The 18,030-nt window shown below is 38.3% G+C and overlaps 2 protein-coding genes across 3 annotated transcripts; one reads left to right on the forward strand and one right to left on the reverse strand.

Annotated features, from left to right (window-relative positions):
* LOC107617653 (serine/threonine-protein kinase STY46) lies at positions 335–6,786 on the forward strand (the record flags this gene model as incomplete). 2 transcript variants are annotated; one of them, XM_021110962.1, is given in 15 exon segments in its annotated part: positions 335–449; positions 1,382–1,482; positions 1,629–1,733; positions 2,077–2,131; positions 2,261–2,371; positions 2,690–2,740; positions 2,834–3,009; positions 3,127–3,234; positions 3,941–4,014; positions 4,127–4,330; positions 4,574–4,713; positions 5,522–5,602; positions 5,701–5,754; positions 6,162–6,296; positions 6,463–6,786. In XM_021110962.1, coding segments are annotated over 15 exon segments (1,588 nt in total), but the record flags the coding sequence as incomplete, so codon positions are not given.
* LOC107616207 lies at positions 6,896–8,002 on the reverse strand. The gene has a single exon (XM_016318196.1). It carries the CDS (start codon positions 8,000–8,002, stop codon positions 6,896–6,898), a length of 1,107 nt encoding a protein of 368 aa, XP_016173682.1.

Consider the following 18,030-nt stretch of genomic DNA (forward strand, 5'->3'; position numbering starts at 1 on the left):
TCTCCATCCTCTCTCTCTCTCTCTCTCTCTCTCTCTCTCTCAACGTCGTCACGTTTATTCATGTTCATATATACGCATGATTCTTCGTCGTTTAATCTGAATCTTATTTCGCTCTTACTGTGTATCTGAGGTTTTGGCAGTAGATTGATTTCAGCGGAATTAACTGTTGATGATTTCATTTCGATTTTTATTTGTTGCTATGTTTGAATAAATCCTTGTGTACGGAGGATAAACCCGTGGCTTACTTAAATTCTGGTGTTTTTGTCGTTTTCTTAATGTGATATTGTTGATTAGGTCTGCGATTTGACGAGGAGATGCGTGGTGTTGAATGCAGGTACGCGCTGGATGTGAATATTGAGAGAGCCGCGGATGTTCTTATGCACAAGAGATTGCTGCATTTGGCTCACGATCCTGTTAATAGGCCTGCAATTGAAGTTCGCTTAGTACAGGTTTAGCTCAACTCTGTTACTCTCAGCTTTGTTCTTCATTTTTCCTCATGAATTCACGCTTTAGTGGTGTTATTTAGTTTAGAGTCAGGCATTGCATGTGAATCAGTTTTTAGCCTTTGTCTGTCTGATGAATTTCTTGGCTCACATGCAGCACCGAAACAGTTTGGTATATAGTCATGGTTTGATCATGCTATATTCTTTTATAAGATTTGATGCTGGTATAGTTTGGGTGAAGCATGTATGTTATAGAAATCATATTCAGGTTCCCATTATAATGCTTTGTTAGAGTTTGATCCTGTGAGCTCTCCTGTGTAAAATTAGGAAAGGACTGTTTGGATAGTCACATCCAGATGCGTTTCAGATTTATATGTGATTTGAAGTTGACTTGATTACTTTCGGTATTAGGCATACTGGTCAGAGCGTGTAAAGCTGAAAGCAGAAGAGAAAAAGTAAAAGAAATGATGATTTCATATGTAGAATATTCAATTCATCATCATGAATAAGTTTGTGCTTCAAACTGCAAATGCTTCCAATTTTAACTTATGGGCCATACATGGTTAACGGTTTTAGTTGCCATTAGCTTATTGCCACTTATATGTTGGCTCACTTTGAATTTCAACATGTATCCATGTAGCATTGTTGACCTTTGTTTCAAGCCATAAATGTGTCAGCCTCTTCCTTTGAATGTTTTTTTTTTCCCTGCAAGCTAGTCTACTTCTCAGGTTGACTTGCCTAAGGATTATTTCTTGCCAAGCTATTAAGATGTAATGTTCATAACTCTGAATTTGTAAATATTGTACCTTTTTCGTTTTATTCAATTGTGTTCATGCCTTGAGTCTCATTTTTTTTTTTTATATTTTGAGTGGTATTATTTGTTCCAATCATCTCATTCCATAAGGTATTATCATTTGGGGACTGGAATCTTGGTGCAGGTTCCGCCTGTAACTGATGCAAACTCAGCTTATACTGTCCAGTCGGATGCAATTGAAAATGAATCAGATCAAAGCTCCCCAAAGTACTCTAGCAGACAGAGGTATTATTTCATCATTTCGTTTTTGGGATTTCATAAAATTTTGCTATACTTTTTGCTATCCTCTTCAGTACTCTTGATTATTCTATTTATTTTGGTTCGATGCCTGTGATCAGCAGCCTTATTTTTTTTAATTATTTTGTTTTTAGTATACATCCACCTCCTGCTTTTGGTTCTTCTCCTAATCTTGAAGCACTGGCTCTTGAAGAAATGGATGAGGAACATTCTGTACATGCCAGTGCACAATATTCACGGTAAACTTTCTATTGCAATTTTTTTCTAGGCCTAAGCTTGGAAATTTTATTTGAACCATGACTTAGAATATAGGTCACATATGTTTTTCTTTACAATTCACGGTAAATTTTAATTTGTGTGCTAGTCTGGTAATGACGCTTGCATTTTTTTTTTTCCGTTGGAAATCATTTACAATACAATTTTAAGAATTATCAACCAAAGATGCCTGGGTAAATCGTATGATGTGTAAAAGAGCATCTATAAAATTCAGATGATTTATGAAGTTTCTAGTCCTTAGATTGAATTTTGAATGAGTTTATTTATTTGATATATTGAACATCTGTGTCATCCAAAATGATGTAGGCCCATGCATGAAATCACCTTCTCAACTGATGACAAACCAAAGCTTCTCAGTCAGGTAAATAAGAACTTTACTATTCAAACATCCCCGTTCATATATGCATATAAATTCCTACTCAGTTAATTAAGATAAAGTTAGAACCTGCATGACAATGAGAGTACCTCACAAGTCTGGTTCCCTCTGCAGTTAACTGCTTTGCTTGCTGAGATTGGACTGAACATCCAAGAGGCCCATGCCTTTTCCACAACTGATGGCTACTCGTTAGATGTGTTTGTTGTTGATGGATGGCCCTATGATGTATGTATCTAGATAATAATTTACATCAATTTCTTGGGTGAACTTGTGCATTAAAAAATGAGCAAAATTTTCTGAACTTTATTGTTGTTGATCAATGTATTTATTTTGAAAGGCATAATATTCCAATCCAATTTCATCTAAACGTTGTTCCAGCAACCATAGTAGCTCAAAGCAGCATCTTTCATATTCTGTAATCTCTAATACTTTATTGTGTGATTCTATATGCTATCACTCATTCATGTTGTTACTGGTTTAGATTACTAGAGATTATATACTTATATTCATACAACTTTGCTTGATGAATTTGTATTTTAATAGGAAACAGAGAAGCTTAAAACAGCGTTGGAAAAAGAGGTCATAAAGATTGAGGTAAACGTGGCACGTAATTATGTATATAAATGACTGCTACAGTCAATTTCACTAATTTTATTAATTGAAGTTTTGCCTGATCACTGCTTTCAGAGGAGGTCAACGTCGAGTAGGCAATCAGTATCTTCTGTTGGCGAAGATGAAGAAGCAAGGATGAAAAGTGAATCTGATCAGTTGAATATACCTAACGATGGGACAGATGTTTGGGAGATAGATCCCAAGCATTTGAAAATTGGAACTCAAATTGCGTCTGGGTCATATGGTGAACTGTGAGTACATAAATTATGGATTTCCTTTTTTTAATAGTTCAGATGTAGATATTCTCAGTTCTCACTAGGTGTTGCTATGGTTTCAATTTCATCTAATCAGCTCTACTATTAAACCAGATTTAAAGGTATATATTGTAGCCAGGAAGTAGCCATTAAAATTCTCAAGCCTGAGCATGTAAATTCAGATTTGCAGAGAGAGTTTGTGCAGGAAGTGTACATCATGAGGTTTGCTCCATTAAATTTGTTCATTCTGATCATCTGAAGTCTATCTACTGTTTCATTGAGAGTCTTTTTGCATGCCCAAACTCGATCATGAAAATTTAGTTGTCCTAGAAAATTACTGTGTAGAAAGTAGAGGTTTAAAAAAAATTTGTCTCCTCATATATCATTCTATGATTGAAAACTTTAGAATTCTTCTGTCTCTGATACTTTTTGTTTTGAACCCGTGATAACTATTATGAAGACACCTGTTAATAGAACACTCCCTTTCCATTTTCTCATTAAAGTTGGGTACATCTGCTGCGCATTTCCAAAATTATGATAGTATAATTCTTTTGTCCCATGATTATAATTCACCACCTTTAGATGTGAAGTTTGTGACAATTCCATTACTGGATTTCTGCCTTTCATTTTGACTGTTTGGTGACCGAATGTGCTTAGGATCAGTGTTTTTTTTTTCCCTGGTAAAATTGGGTGAAAAACAAGAAAGTCAATGCAAATAATAAGAGGAATTTTACCAAAATGAATGTTACAATTAACTTGTGTACCCTCCATATGGAAGTTCTAAAAGTTAGTTATTACCTTTGGCTTATTCTCTATTTACTTGGTGTTTGGGGACAGAAGATGTGAAACTCTCGACCATTATAGTTTTCTGTTGTTTATTTAACCAAATGGCTTATGTACGTATTATACTCTCTGCTGCTACTTGCAGAAAGGTTCGACACAAAAATGTTGTACAATTTATAGGAGCTTGTACCAAGCCCCCACGCTTATGCATAGTTACAGGTGAAATCTAATGAATTCTATTTTTCTGCGGAATAATTGATTAGATGTAATGTCATTTATATTTTTAGTAATTGTCAACCATACTCACTGTTGTTTCTTCCTCAAATTTCAGAATTTATGTCCGGTGGTAGTGTGTATGACTACTTACATAAGCGGAAGGGTAGTTTTAAATTTCCTACCTTGCTCAAAGTTGCAATTGATGTTGCTAAAGGAATGAACTACTTGCACCAGCATGAGATAATCCATAGAGATTTGAAAGCTGCCAATCTTTTGATGGATGAAAATGGTGTACGGTGTTTCCTTCAACCTGCTTTTTGTGTGTGTTGTTCTTAATTCTATTCCATTGGCTTTTCAACAAGAAAGATTCTTGGATGAACATAAGTCTAGTATTACATATTTAGACACATTCGTAAAAATAGTCAGTGAAGTTGTACAAGTAAATTTATCTTAAATAAAGTTAAATGAACCCACTTTTAATGTGAGTTTTAGACGGGTGTTTATACAAGAATCTCTTTTTCTGCTCTTTCTCATGTTAGACCTTGACTTTCGCCTAATATAGGGTTGGCATACAGAAGTGTAAGTCACATAGATATTGCATTGCAGATTGTAAAAGTTGCTGATTTTGGGGTTGCTAGAGTTAAAGCTCAGTCAGGAGTTATGACAGCAGAAACTGGAACGTATCGGTGGATGGCTCCAGAAGTAAGATAATTTCCTCATAGTACTTTATTTTAATATTTCATCATAATATTATTAGGTTCATGTAGATGTAGTTTGCAGGATCTTATTGGGCTTTTATTTTTTTGGGTGGCGAAGTATTAGCCTTTTCAACTATTATTTGTTTACTTGTAAAGTTTTATTGTTCTCTATTCCAGAAAAAAAGATGTTATGCTGCTGATGGGTTTTTAATTTGTATCTCATAATTGGTTATTAGATAAATGTATTCTTGACCAAAAACGAAGCCTACATAAATGCATTCGACCCAAAAAAAAAAAAAGAAACTACATATATGAATCTCATTGTAACACTGTTTTTGGTTTGAATTTATGTTACCATCTGTGATCCAAGAAAAAAATAAAAGAATTTATGTTACCATCTTTCTACAAAGTTATACACTGCCAACATTTTTGTATAGTTAAATTTTCTTGATGTTTTTGGCATGATAGGAAAAGGATGCCGAAGCATTATACTTTAAAATAACCATCGTCATCGAGTTATTGGTAGAAAATTTTCTTTAATTAAGAATGTAAAATTATAGTCCTAATTCCTTTGTCAAATATATGTATAATCCTGTATTACTGTAACTTGACTTTGCTGTATAATGAGTCTAAGATCGAAAAGGATAATTTCAGGGATCAGACTCTGATTGGACAGTTCTAAATTCTAACTAGCAACTAATATGTTGTATCGATTTCATTTCTTTTTAAAAATTTCTTTTGGTAATTAAATGGAAGATATTATCCATCTTGCCAAAAACTTCTCTTACCTTGACTCCTCCTTTGCATTGAAGGTTATAGAACACAAGCCGTACGATCACAAGGCTGATGTATTTAGTTTTGGAATTGTTTTATGGGAGTTGCTTACTGGAAAGGTATTTCTTATTTCTTCAACCTTATAACTTTTAGGTTATTGCTCCTCATATAAATTTGTATTTTTTTTATTTACTTTTTATTTTTCTTTTCTTGTTAGCTTCCCTACGAATATTTGACGCCTCTACAAGCAGCAATAGGAGTGGTTCAAAAGGTAATTTGCTTAGCTAAAGTTAAACTACCTGTCAAAAGATAAAATTCCCTAGGTGGCTTTATATTATTAATATATGATTACCATTTTTACTCACAAAAGAGTAGAATGCTAACAATTTTAACAGTCTACAATTTAGATAGGTTTCGATTGACAAAATTATCCAACCTTTCAGATAGGTAGATGGTGTTAAAAAACACGAAAAAAAAAAGGGTATATTTAGAAAGAAAATAATTACTCAAATGAAATCAACACCTGATGGTTAGATAATTATGTCAACCGAGACTTATTTTGTATGGATATGTTATTTTAAATATTAAATGGTTAAAATTATCAGTGTTTTCATATTTAATGTATAGAAATAGTAAATTATACTATTATCTTTTACGGAAACTTTGGATGAATTTCAGGGTTTACGACCAACCATCCCCAAGAACACACATCCAAATTTTGTTGAGCTTCTTGAGAGGTCTTGGCAGCAAGATCCTACATTGAGACCCGATTTTGCAGAAATCATTGAGATCTTGCAGCAGTTAGCTAAGGAGGTATAACTAGCTTGCTTTATTTGGTTAATTTCTATTTTCTTAAAGCATTAGGAATACTCAATCATTTAGTAAATTTTCATTTCTATTTTGTCTTTAATAACCCCCTATATTCTCTGATGATATCGTATTACCGTAATTCTTACACTTTGGTTGTATGTGAAACAAGGTTGGGGATGAAGGAGAGGAGCGGCGCAAGGATAAAACGGGAGGATTTCTGTCTGTTCTTAGAAGAGGTCATCACTGACAATTAACAAACATCATCAATTTTATTATTGTTTATCGATGATGTCCATAACATGCTCATCATATAGCTTAGCATTATAAGCACAAATTAAAGCTAGCTGGGGGTTAATATTTCCCATTTATTTTTTAAAATTTTACATTGATGACATGTACAGTTTTTCTTCATATTTTCTGATCGCTTCATGATAGATTAAGCATATCGGAAACGTTTAGTCAGTAGTTACGTTATCCATCAAGTCTTTTCTTTTTACTTCGGTACTTGTTAGTTTATATCTTTAAGTAGGCGACCCATTAGCAGCATAAGTTATATTTATTTTTAATATTTTATAGTTTAACTAGCTATGAAAATATTTAATTTAATACTTCTTATACGGGTCATCTAGGTTGTCCGATCTTGCTTGGTAATCGGAGTGTTTGAAGGAGATTTCTGGTGTTCGAGGTTTGCTGGTTGGTGCTTTATTTGTTTGTTGTAGTGTTAGCATTTCTCGGAAACGGCGCTTGCGTGCCGAGCTGGTTTGACCACCACTTGCAAATCCTCCTGAAATGCAATTTATAACCCCCCTTGGCGGAGGAGGTTGTGTTTTAGGCTTTTCTGGTGTATTTTGTCTCCGTTCTGGACGTCGGACGGTGGGACCTTCTGAGCTCGGTCGAGCTCTGGTTATATATTTATCTAGGTGTCCTTGCCTTGCCAGTCTTTCCAGGAGATCCTTTGCTATGACGCACTCGTCGGTCGTATGTCCGAATTTTTGGTGAAAGGCACAGTGTTTTGATTTGTCGACGAACCTCTGGTCTTGATATGATCCGGCTCTGTTTGGTGGTTTGATGAGCTTGTTGTGTAGTATTTCTTTTAGGATGTCTTCTCTCCTCGCGTTGAACCTTGTGTATGAATCATACTTCGGTGTTAACCTGAAAGGTCTTTTAGGATCTTTTGATGGAGTTTTATCATCCTCTTTTCGGTGCGGTTGTCTTTCATATCGTCTGGTTTCTCGAAGTTCCTCTATTTCGATCTGTCCCGTCGCCTTGTCCCGAAATTCTTCTAACGTCCTTGGTTTTGCGACTGCTATGGCCTCTTGGAACTTACCAGGTCGGAGGCCGCTCTTCAGGGCATGGAGTTGTACTTCGGGATTGAGGTCTGGGATTTCCATGGCGGCCGTTGTGAAGCGCGTCATGTAATCCTTCAGGCTCTCATGTTGTCCTTGTCTGATCGTGCTAAGGTAGTCTGAGTCCCTCACGTAGATCTTTGAGGCTGCAAACTGATTGATAAATAGCTTGGAGAAGTCGTCGAAGTTAGATATTGACCCTGCAGGTAAATTTGAAAACCATAATAATGCAGCCCCATCTAGAAATGTAGGAAAAGATCGGCACAAAATGGGATCGGAGTCACTGTTCAAGAACATCATTGATTCAAACTTGGTGACATGAATTTTAGGATCTCCGATCCCTTTATATGGTGCCAAGGTCATAGGTAGTGTAAAGTTTTGGGGCATCTTAAAACTCATAATCTCATCAGAAAAAGGGTTAGTTCGTCGTCTCCCTGTTTTCGGGGGCCCTTCCTCTGTTTTTGCATTCGATTCTGACTGGTGCTCCTCGTTTTGTTCAGGATTTCTTCTTATATATATTTATTTCAGTATTAATGATACAAATATTATAATTTATAAAGGATGTATAGTGTCACGAGGTACTCGTGTAATTGGGGAATTATGTGGAAGTAGATTGTGACGCTTATATAGTTGTCTGTCTTTATTCATTGGCTGAACATCGATTATTGTTGCGTGTTTACGCGATGTCTAAGCACCATCCATTATGTACGTTGAAAATGACAATTATATATAAAATATAAAATAAGAATGTGATATTTTCTGTCTAAATGATCAACATAGACTATCTGAGACCATTCGCGCTCCTGAAAAGCGGTGATAATCGGGTCGGTAGTAGGAGTGCACATGATCCGGTTTGGTTCGAAGGTTCGGTCCGGTCTCAAACACTTTATGAGCTAATTTTGTGTGATTTCATCGGGTTTAGGGTCGGGTAAAGGTCTCAAAAATAGACCCTATCATTATTTCGAGTCGGGTCTGGGCCATAGCTCGGGTCACCCGAAGTCGGCCCAGTGGCCCGGTCACCATATACAATTAATATTTTGTGTTACTAGTGATGGATCATGACTATTCTTATGTGGAATTTAAGTATTGTAAATCTTAATATTTTGTGTTATTAGTCATTATAAGACTATAAGTTAATGTTTTATGTTTGGAATGTATAAGACTTTAGACTAATGCATAATATTGTGTTATTTGTATTGATTTAAATATTTGGTATTATTAGACAATATTAGTATTGATTGTGGTTATGCTTTAGTATTGATTGTGGTTATACTTTAATTTTGAAGAAAGGTTGATTCTTGTTATATTTTTCTAAGTGAATTTTACCATGTTAAATAATAGTTGGAGTCTTGGAAATTTGGATATTTTTACATGCTAGCTTACAAGAAGGTATCAACGTAATGTAATGTTAACGGTCCGATTTTCACCTGGTTTTACCCCGTATAATTGTGGCCCGAAAGTGTATTGGTTTCATCGGGTCGAGGGCCAGATTCGGGTCTAATAAATAGACTCGGTGTATATTTCGGGTCGGGTTTGGGTCACATCAAATCCGGCTTCACCTGACCCATGTGCACCCCTAGCGGGTAGCAGGATTTTGTCCTATCCAACCTCGTTTTTCCCTGTAACAATCTGCAGATAATCCGCATATAAATTGTAAATCTCATCAGAAAAAGGGTTAGTTCGTCGTCTCCCTGTTTTCGGGGGCCCTTCCTCTGTTTTTGCATTCGATTCTGACTGGTGCTCCTCGTTTTGTTCAGGATTTGTTACTTTATTGACGTGCTTTCGTTCGCCTCCGTTCTGCATCGCGGCCAATAGTTCAGCCATCCGCTGATTTTCCGCGAGTAATGCGGCGTTGGCTGTTATGAGGTCGGCGTTGGTCCGAGGATGCTGCTGGGTATCTGACTGGTCCGTCATGTTGTAACTTCTGAAAAGAAAAGCAGGGCACGAGGTGCGTGAGTCAATGTGATAAAGAAAGAAAATAAAAAGGGGTCACTCAAGGAAGGCCCCACGGTGGGCGCCAATTGTTCTATCTAGAGTAAGCTTCCGAGGTGTGGTCGGCTCCGCAACACGTGGAAAACTCGGAAACGTCGTCTTGAGAACTATCGACCTTGGTGTGGAACCTGCAAAAAAGGACTCCGACGCCCAAGTCAGCTTATGAGCTTAAAACCAGAAAGGATAAAAATAAATAAGAGAGAAAGAGTAGTTTTTGGGAAAAGGGGGAATAGTGATCTTTTTGAGTCAATGATTGTCTTTTTCTCTTGTTTTTCTGACTTCTTGAGTTGAAGTCCGTTTGTTTAAATAGAGCGTGTCAGTTGAGTAATGCTCGGTACTTGTTAGGGTTTGTTGATAGAGTCGAGATTCTCAATTCCGTTAGAACGAGAATCTCGGTACGAGTGACGTGATGGACTTGTTTCTCGTTCTGTTGACCGGGGATGTTGGGAAGGTTTGGCCGAGGATATCGGGAAGGTACACAGCCCCCAAGCTCGGCATGAGGAACGTGTTGAGCTTTTTGCTGTATCCTCGGCCTGTATTGTTTTTTGATTTGTTAGTGTGGTTTTATTGACTAGGGAGCCCCCAAGCTCAACGTGTTTCTGTTGCCCAGCTTGTGTGCTTTATGGGCTTTGCTAAGTGGGCTTGGTGTCATGTGGTTTTTGTTAATACTATTTCTTCTTTCTTTTTTTTTTTTTTGAGGCGGGAAATGGGGCTGCCGCTTGTAGTTAATGGAGGAGTGGAGGGGTTACGTGGGGTGTTGTGTCGGAGTAACTTCCTGTCTGTTAGACTCCTATGCTCCTTTGGGTTTGGTTTTCCTCAATTTGCAAAAAATGAGTAAGAAAGGTAACTTTTTTCACTTTTTCCTTTGGTTTCGTACTGCCATTTCTTTTTCGTTTTTATGGGTAAGAAAGGGGTTACTGTAGATGAGGATGATCCCTATGGTTGGGTGGATAGTGATGTGAGGTCTCGGGTTTCTGTGTTTAGTAGTATGGAGATGCTGTCGCAGTTGAATGAGACTAGGTGGGTGAGGGGTAGTGATAAGTTGAAGGTTAGGTTTTTACCGTGCGATAGGGATGATAGAGTTTGTGAGAAGCGTGGTGATTGGTCGTATTTCTATGTGTATACGTGCATGTTGACAGAGTTGGGTGTACGATTTCCCTTTACGGATTTCCAGTGTGGTGTGTTATCGCTGTTGAACTGTGCTCCCACGCACTTAGAATGTGAGGATAGGGTTAAGAGTGAGGACTATATACTCGGGTTTCTTATGTCAGCAATGTCATCCGCTGACCTTCTGTCTATTCCTGCGTTGCTGAAGCTTGAAGGGGATAGGGAAGCGTTAGAGGAATACTTAGGTATCTGTTTTGTATATTTTGTTTGCTGGTGGTTTGGTGTGTTTATAGATTATTGATTATTTTCGCTTTCTGTCAGGTGAGAAGGCGTCGACCCTGACTACTGCCAATTTGAAGGCTTTTGTCTCTAAGGCTAGAAAAAAGGAGAAAGAAGGTTCGTCGACTAATGTGGCGAAGGAAGGGGGTGGGTCTGTTGGTCAAGAAATTCCTCTTAAGAGAAAAAGAGGTGGGGGGAACTCGAGAGTTGTGGATTTAACTGCTGTGAAGGATGATAATGCTGTTTTTACAGCAGAGGAGATTGATGCGGCTTTTCAGAGTCAGGTTGGTCTTCATGGCTACAAAGAAGGGCCGAGTAATTCGATATGGTCGGCCGGTTTTCCTTTCATGGCCGTGGCTGATGAATTTGCCCAGGTCGATTCTGATGTCAAGACAATCCATGAGGCTGGGAAGATAGGGGTGGCTCGTTATTTGCAGGTTAGTTATTTGATTTGTGTTTTATTGCTTAGTGATTGTAAGACTGAAGGGTATGATGTTTGTTTAGGTGATTGGAGCTCGGTTGTTGTCAATTGGTCGCACCTCAGAGCTGGATGCGATATTGGATGCTGATAATGTTGTTGCTGTGAAGAAGCTTAAGGAATCGTTGCAAGAGAGGGATTTGAAAATTGACAAACTGAGGGCTGAAGTTAAAGCTCTTAAGAAGGCTTCGGAAACCGAGGTAAGCAAGTTGAAAAAGGACTTGGATGTGAGTGTTGCTGAGACAGAAGGGTTAAGAGCTAGGGTTGCCGAACTAGAGGAGGAGGTGCTGACTGCCTTTACCTTAGGTTTTGATCGGGCTGTGGCTCAGATTGGTGTTGTTGCGCCTGAAGTTGATATTACTTTGCTTGATGTAACAAAGATTGTGAGTGGAGGTCGCCTTATGGATGATGGGACGTTGCCTGAAAACCAGGATGAAAGTGTATCGGTTGAGAAAGGAGCGGATTAGGATGTCTATCTGACTTTTTGCTTTTTGTAATTTATTTCTGTCTTTTGGACTCGGAATGCTCTCTACCTGTAGAGGTTTGTATGTTGTGCTTTGATGTGTGCGCATTAAGATAGTATTTGACAGTGTTTAGACTATAAATATATAAATGACATAGCTATGCTTTGATTGATATTTTTTGTAGATAATGTATTTGATTTCATTTATATTGAGTGTACAGAAGGGATATGGGGTGGGGGACCTCATTAAAACCTCTCAAAGAAAAACCCTGTTTTGGGAAAAACCTTGAGAGTAGGAAAAAGAGTGTCTCCCCTTGGCCATATCTACTCAGGATAAGTAAGCTTTTAGTGATGATACATTCCATATTCCGGGGATATCAGTGCCCTGTATGGTTTGAAGTTTATAAGCTCCTTTGCCGAGTACTTTAGTAACTCGGTAAGGGCCTTCCCATGTTGCGGCGAGCTTCCCGTGAGCTGGTGGTCTCCGTGCCTCCTCTGTTCGTCGTAGGACGAGGTCTTGTTCGCCGAATGACCTCGGTTTGACCGTTTTGTTGTACTTTCGCTTTATTATGCTTTGCATTGCTTTGTGTTTTAACTCGGCTTTGTACCTCTCCTCTTCTATTGTGTCCAGCTCTATTTGCCTGATGTTGTTATTATGTGTTGATGGTATGACTTCGGATCTGGTCGTTGTGAGGGCAATCTCGACTGGTATCATGGCGTCTGCACCGTAGACAAGTCGGTAGGGGGTTTCATTGGTAGTTGTTTGTTTCGTGGTATTGTAACTCCATAGTATCTCTGGTATTAGATCTGCCCATTCTCCTTTGGCATCTCCGAGCTTTTTCTTGAGTGCTGTGAGAATTACTTTGTTGGCTGCCTCCGCAAGTCCATTCGATTGCGGGTGTTCTACTGATGAAAAGTGATGCTTAATTTTGAAGCCCTGTAAAAATTCTGCCAAGCTTTGATCGGTGAACTGCCGACCATTGTCAGTAATAATAGCATATGGTATACCGAAACGACAAATGATGTTCTTCCAAATGAAAGTTTGGACTTTTTCAGCCCCTATTTTTGCCAAAGGTATGGCTTCTATCCATTTTGAAAAATAGTCAATCGCGACGAGTAGATATTTTACCTGTCCAGGGGCCTTTGGGAATGGGCCGAGAATATCAAGCCCCCACTTGTGGAATGGCCAGCTTACCTCTGAACTATGCAGATTCTCGGCCGGATTGTGGATTAGTGGTGCGTGCTTTTGGCAGCTTTCACATTTTCTAACTTTCTGGATGCAGTCGCCTTTCATTGTTGGCCAAAAGAAACCTGCTCGGGCTACTCTTGAGGCCAGGCTTATTCCTCCGATGTGATTCCCGCACACTCCCTCATGGGCCTCATCCATGGCGATTTTGGCTTCCTCCGTACTTAGGCATCGGAGCAGTGGTTGAGAGAAACCTCGTTTGTATAGTTTTGTTCCGAGGAGTGTGAAAGATGCCGCTCTTCTTTTGAATGCTTTGTTGTCTTTAATTGTCGGTGGTATGTGCCCCGTTTGGAGGTATTGTTTGTATGCTGTCCTCCAGTCTTCTTCCTGTGATATAGAAAAGATTCTTTTGTTGCTGAAGCTTGGTTCAGCAAGTGCTAGTTGAGATATTACAGATTCGTGCATATTTTTCCTAGTTGTTGCTAGTTTTGATAATGCATCTGCTCGAGTATTTCGTTCCCGAGCTATGTGTGTGATTTGTAGTGAGTTGAATTGGGAGATGAGTTCTCTTACCAGTGTATGATATTTTTCTAATAGTTGGTCCTTTACCTGAAAATTTCCGTTTACCTGTTGTACGATCAGCTGCGAGTCACAGTATACTTGTAGATGTGTGATGTTTAATGATTGTGCCAGTCGGAGGCCAGCGAGTAAAGCTTCATACTCGGCTTGGTTATTACTTGTTTGGAAAGAGAATCTGATTGATTGCTCGGCTTGTAAGTCGTGTTTGTTTGTTAGGTATACGCCTGCTCCAGATCCTTCTGAGTTTGAGGCCCCATCTACATATAATTCCCAGCTGTGTTCTTCATCTGGTCGGCCTGTGAATTCGGCTAAAAAATCTGCCAGGAATTGTGCTTTTATTGTTGTTCTCGGCTCGTATGTCACATCAAACTCGGATAATTCTATAGACCATTTGGTAAGACGTCCGGAGACCTCTGGTCTAGTGAGGATCTGCCGTAGGGGTTGGTTTGTTTTGACGATGATTTTGTTGCTTTGGAAATAGTGCCTTAGCCTTCTTGCTGTGAGTACTAGTGCGTATGCCAGTTTTTCCATAGGTGGGTATCTTAGCTCGGCATGCTGCAATGTTCTGCTGACGAAGTATACTGGTTCGTATTTGCCATTTATCTCGGTGACGAGTACCGAGCTTATTGCATTTTGAGATATTGATAAGTATAAGGAAAGTGGTTTTTCTGAATTCGGCTTCTGCAAGATCGGTGGAGATGATATCATTGATTTGAGTTTTTGGAAAGCTGTTTCGCATTCTGAGCTCCAGTTGAATTTTGTTTGCCCCTTGAGTATGTTGAAGAAATGTTGTGAGTGTGAGGACACCGCGGGTAGGAATCGAGAGAGGGCGGCTAGTCTCCCATTTAATTGCTGGACTTCTTTAATTGTTCGGGGACTTCGCATGTTTATGATTGCTTCACATTTTTCGGGATTGGCTTCGATTCCTCGTGATGTTAGCATGAATCCGAGGAATTTGCCTCCTTTAACTCCGAAGGCGCACTTTTCTGGATTGAGTCGCATGTTGTTCTTTCTTAATTGGCCGAATACCTCTTGTAGGTCGAGTTCATGGGTGTGTTCTTGTTTCGTTTTGACGACCATGTCGTCAACGTATACCTCTAGATTCCGTCCTATTTGCTGATTAAAAACCTTATCCATGAGTCGTTGATAGGTAGCCCCTGCATTCTTAAGTCCAAAAGGCATAACAGTGTAACAATAGTTTCCTAATTCGGTTATAAAAGCTGTTTTGTCTTTATCTTTTGGATGCATTAATATCTGGTTATATCCAGAGTATGCGTCTAGAAAGCTTAAAGTGTCATATCCCGATGCATTATCTACGAGTTTATCTATGCATGGTAGTGGGTAGGCGTCCTTAGGGCACGCTTTATTTAAGTTAGTGAAATCAATACACATGCGCCACTTACCCGAGGCTTTTCTTACCATAACAACGTTTGATAGCCATGTTGTGAATCGTAGTTCTTCGATGAACCCTGCGTGGAGGAGTTTTTTAGTTTCTGCAAGGCAGGCTTCGCGCTTTTCGTTCCCCATGTTGCGCTTTTTTTGTGATACTGGCCGAGCTCTTGGGTCGATTTGCAATTTGTGACATATAAGGCTCGGATCGATGCCGGGCATATCTGCTGGGGTCCAGGCAAACAGATCTGTATTCTCCCTGAGTAATTTTGTTATCTTCTGTTTTGTACCTGGAAGAAGTGAGGAGCTGATATAAGTATAATGGTTAATATTGTCGTTTAGCTGTACCTTTTCAAGCTCGTCTATTGGTTTTGGCTTGTCCTGGAGATCTCCTCTCGGGTCAAGATCGGCCGTATCTGAGATGTTGGCGATGTTATATGTTTCTTGTTTCGGTTCGGCTCGTTGTCGGGCCTCTGCTTTGATTCTTAAACTTTCATTGTAGCACCTGCGAGCCTCAATGTGATCTGAATGTACGGTTGCTATCAGATTCTCTTGCACCTGAAATTTCATGCACAAATGGATTGTGGAAACAATTGCACAAAAGGTATTTAAAAAAGGTCTGCCCAGAATGATGTTATAGGGGCTTATGCAATCGACTACTAGGAATTGTAAATCCCTTGTTTTACTCATCGGATGTTCCCCTAGGGTTGTCTGTAGCCATACACTGCCGAGGATGGAGACCCTTTCTCCCGAGAATCCGATTAGTTCGCCTGATGATGGCAGCAGAGCTTGCTCACTGAGCTTCATCTTTTTGAAGGTAGAATAGAAAAGAACATCGGCACTGCTGCCCGGGTCAAGTAGGGCTTTTTTGACTAAGAGATCTCCGGCTTGGATGGATATGACCACCGGGTCATCTAGGTTGTCCGATCTTGCTTGGTAATCGGAGTGTTTGAAGGAGATTTCTGGTGTTCGAGGTTTGCTGGTTGGTGCTTTATTTGTTTGTTGTAGTGTTAGCATTTCTCGGAAACGGCGCTTGCGTGTTTGTTCTAACCAAACAAAGACAAGGTGGATACCACGAGTATTAATAGTGTTGTCATCCTTATTCCTAACATGGTTGTAGGCCTTTTAGACGAGTGAATTTTTATTTCTGGAAATGGTACTTTTAATTTCAAAATATTTAATTTATATGTATTATCAATATAAAAAATACAAATATTTAGTAATATATAATTAATAATAAATATGGAGGCTCTGTGAAGCCTTAGCGAAACATATGGTAGATTGGTAGGGTATATTTCCAAGATATCCACGAAACATTTACCTGTATATATATAAAAAGACAGGATGAACCCACAATTGAATTCATTCATGTCATGACTAATACAAAGTCAGATCTTAAAAAAAAATAATTAAAACAAAAAAAGTTAGATTTTTCCTCCTATATTTGTGAAACAACCAGATGTTTCATAATCGACAGTGATTTTAATTGGGCATTTTAGCAAATATTATGGCATTCTTTTTGTCCCGTCTCTACTTCTTAATTGTCGTCTTCTCAGTGTTCCCCACATCAACATGTAATGTCCATCTGTTGCAAATATTAAATTGCCAGATGTTTTGACAATCCTTTCCTTGTCTTATAACATGCATTGGTATTTAAACATTCAAAGTTGACTGTTTCATTGACGATCAAAATCAATAATTTGGATGTCATATAATGAAGGAGATTTCTGGTGTTCGAGGTTTGCTGGTTGGTGCTTTATTTGTTTGTTGTAGTGTTAGCATTTCTCGGAAACGGCGCTTGCGTACCGAGCTGGTTTGACCACCACTTGCAAATCCTCCTGAAATGCAATTTATAACCCCCCTTGGCGGAGGAGGTTGTGTTTTAGGCTTTTCTGGTGTATTTTGTCTCCGTTCTGGACGTCGGATGGTGGGACCTTCTGAGCTCGGTCGAGCTCTGGTTATATATTTATCTAGGTGTCCTTGCCTTGCCAGTCTTTCCAGGAGATCCTTTGCTATGACGCACTCGTCGGTCGTATGTCCGAGACGAATAAAATTACCTCAGAGTTGGAAATCGGCGTGTTAACATAGTTTCATGTTTTGTTCCAAAGGTAGAAATTAAAATTTCAAAGCACACTGGTTAAGATATAAAAAAAAATTATATTAAAAAAATCAGTGAAATTTATACGTTCGTTGTAAATTCTTTTTCATATACAAAATTTTCTATTTTTAAATTCTTAATAAGTACTCTAACAAAATCCACTGTAAATATCAACCTGCGTAGAGAACAATCCACTAAATTTCAGGATTTGTTGCCAGCAAATTGATTGCATTATTTATAATTATATAGTGCACTGTTTATGTAGTGGATTAGTTAATGAACGAGTGTGACATGTTAGGCACCTTAATATATACAAATTATATATGAATCTTCTAAAGCAGCCTTGAATTTATTGGGGTCACTAATTTCATAAGCCGTTTTCTTTCATTAACTTTACAGGTCACAGATACTTAAAATTAAGTATTGTTAATCTTACGTAATAATCAAAGACAAAGCAATTAAACAAGCATGGACTTGTAGCCATTTCACATTCTGAAAATAAAATACTACGTAATGGAACTTAGCGGCGAAAATGACGCAAAATCAGACAATTGCTAATTCCTTATTCGTCAGCCTCACCACCATTGACTTGAAAGCAAAACTTAATTACATCAACTTAGATACGCATACTCTTGCTGTTGCTAGCTAATTAATTAACAAAACAATTATTCCTATGCCTTTCTGATTAGACTTTAAATTTGTCTTTTTCCACATCCTTAAACTATTTGCAATCATCTTATATATAAATAATATTAAAATAAACAAAAATGCTATGTATAAAATAAATCGGATATCAAATCAATCTTTATATATTTATATT

Source organism: Arachis ipaensis, chromosome B09, assembly GCF_000816755.2.
Source record: "Arachis ipaensis cultivar K30076 chromosome B09, Araip1.1, whole genome shotgun sequence".
Lineage (NCBI taxonomy): Eukaryota > Viridiplantae > Streptophyta > Magnoliopsida > Fabales > Fabaceae > Arachis > Arachis ipaensis.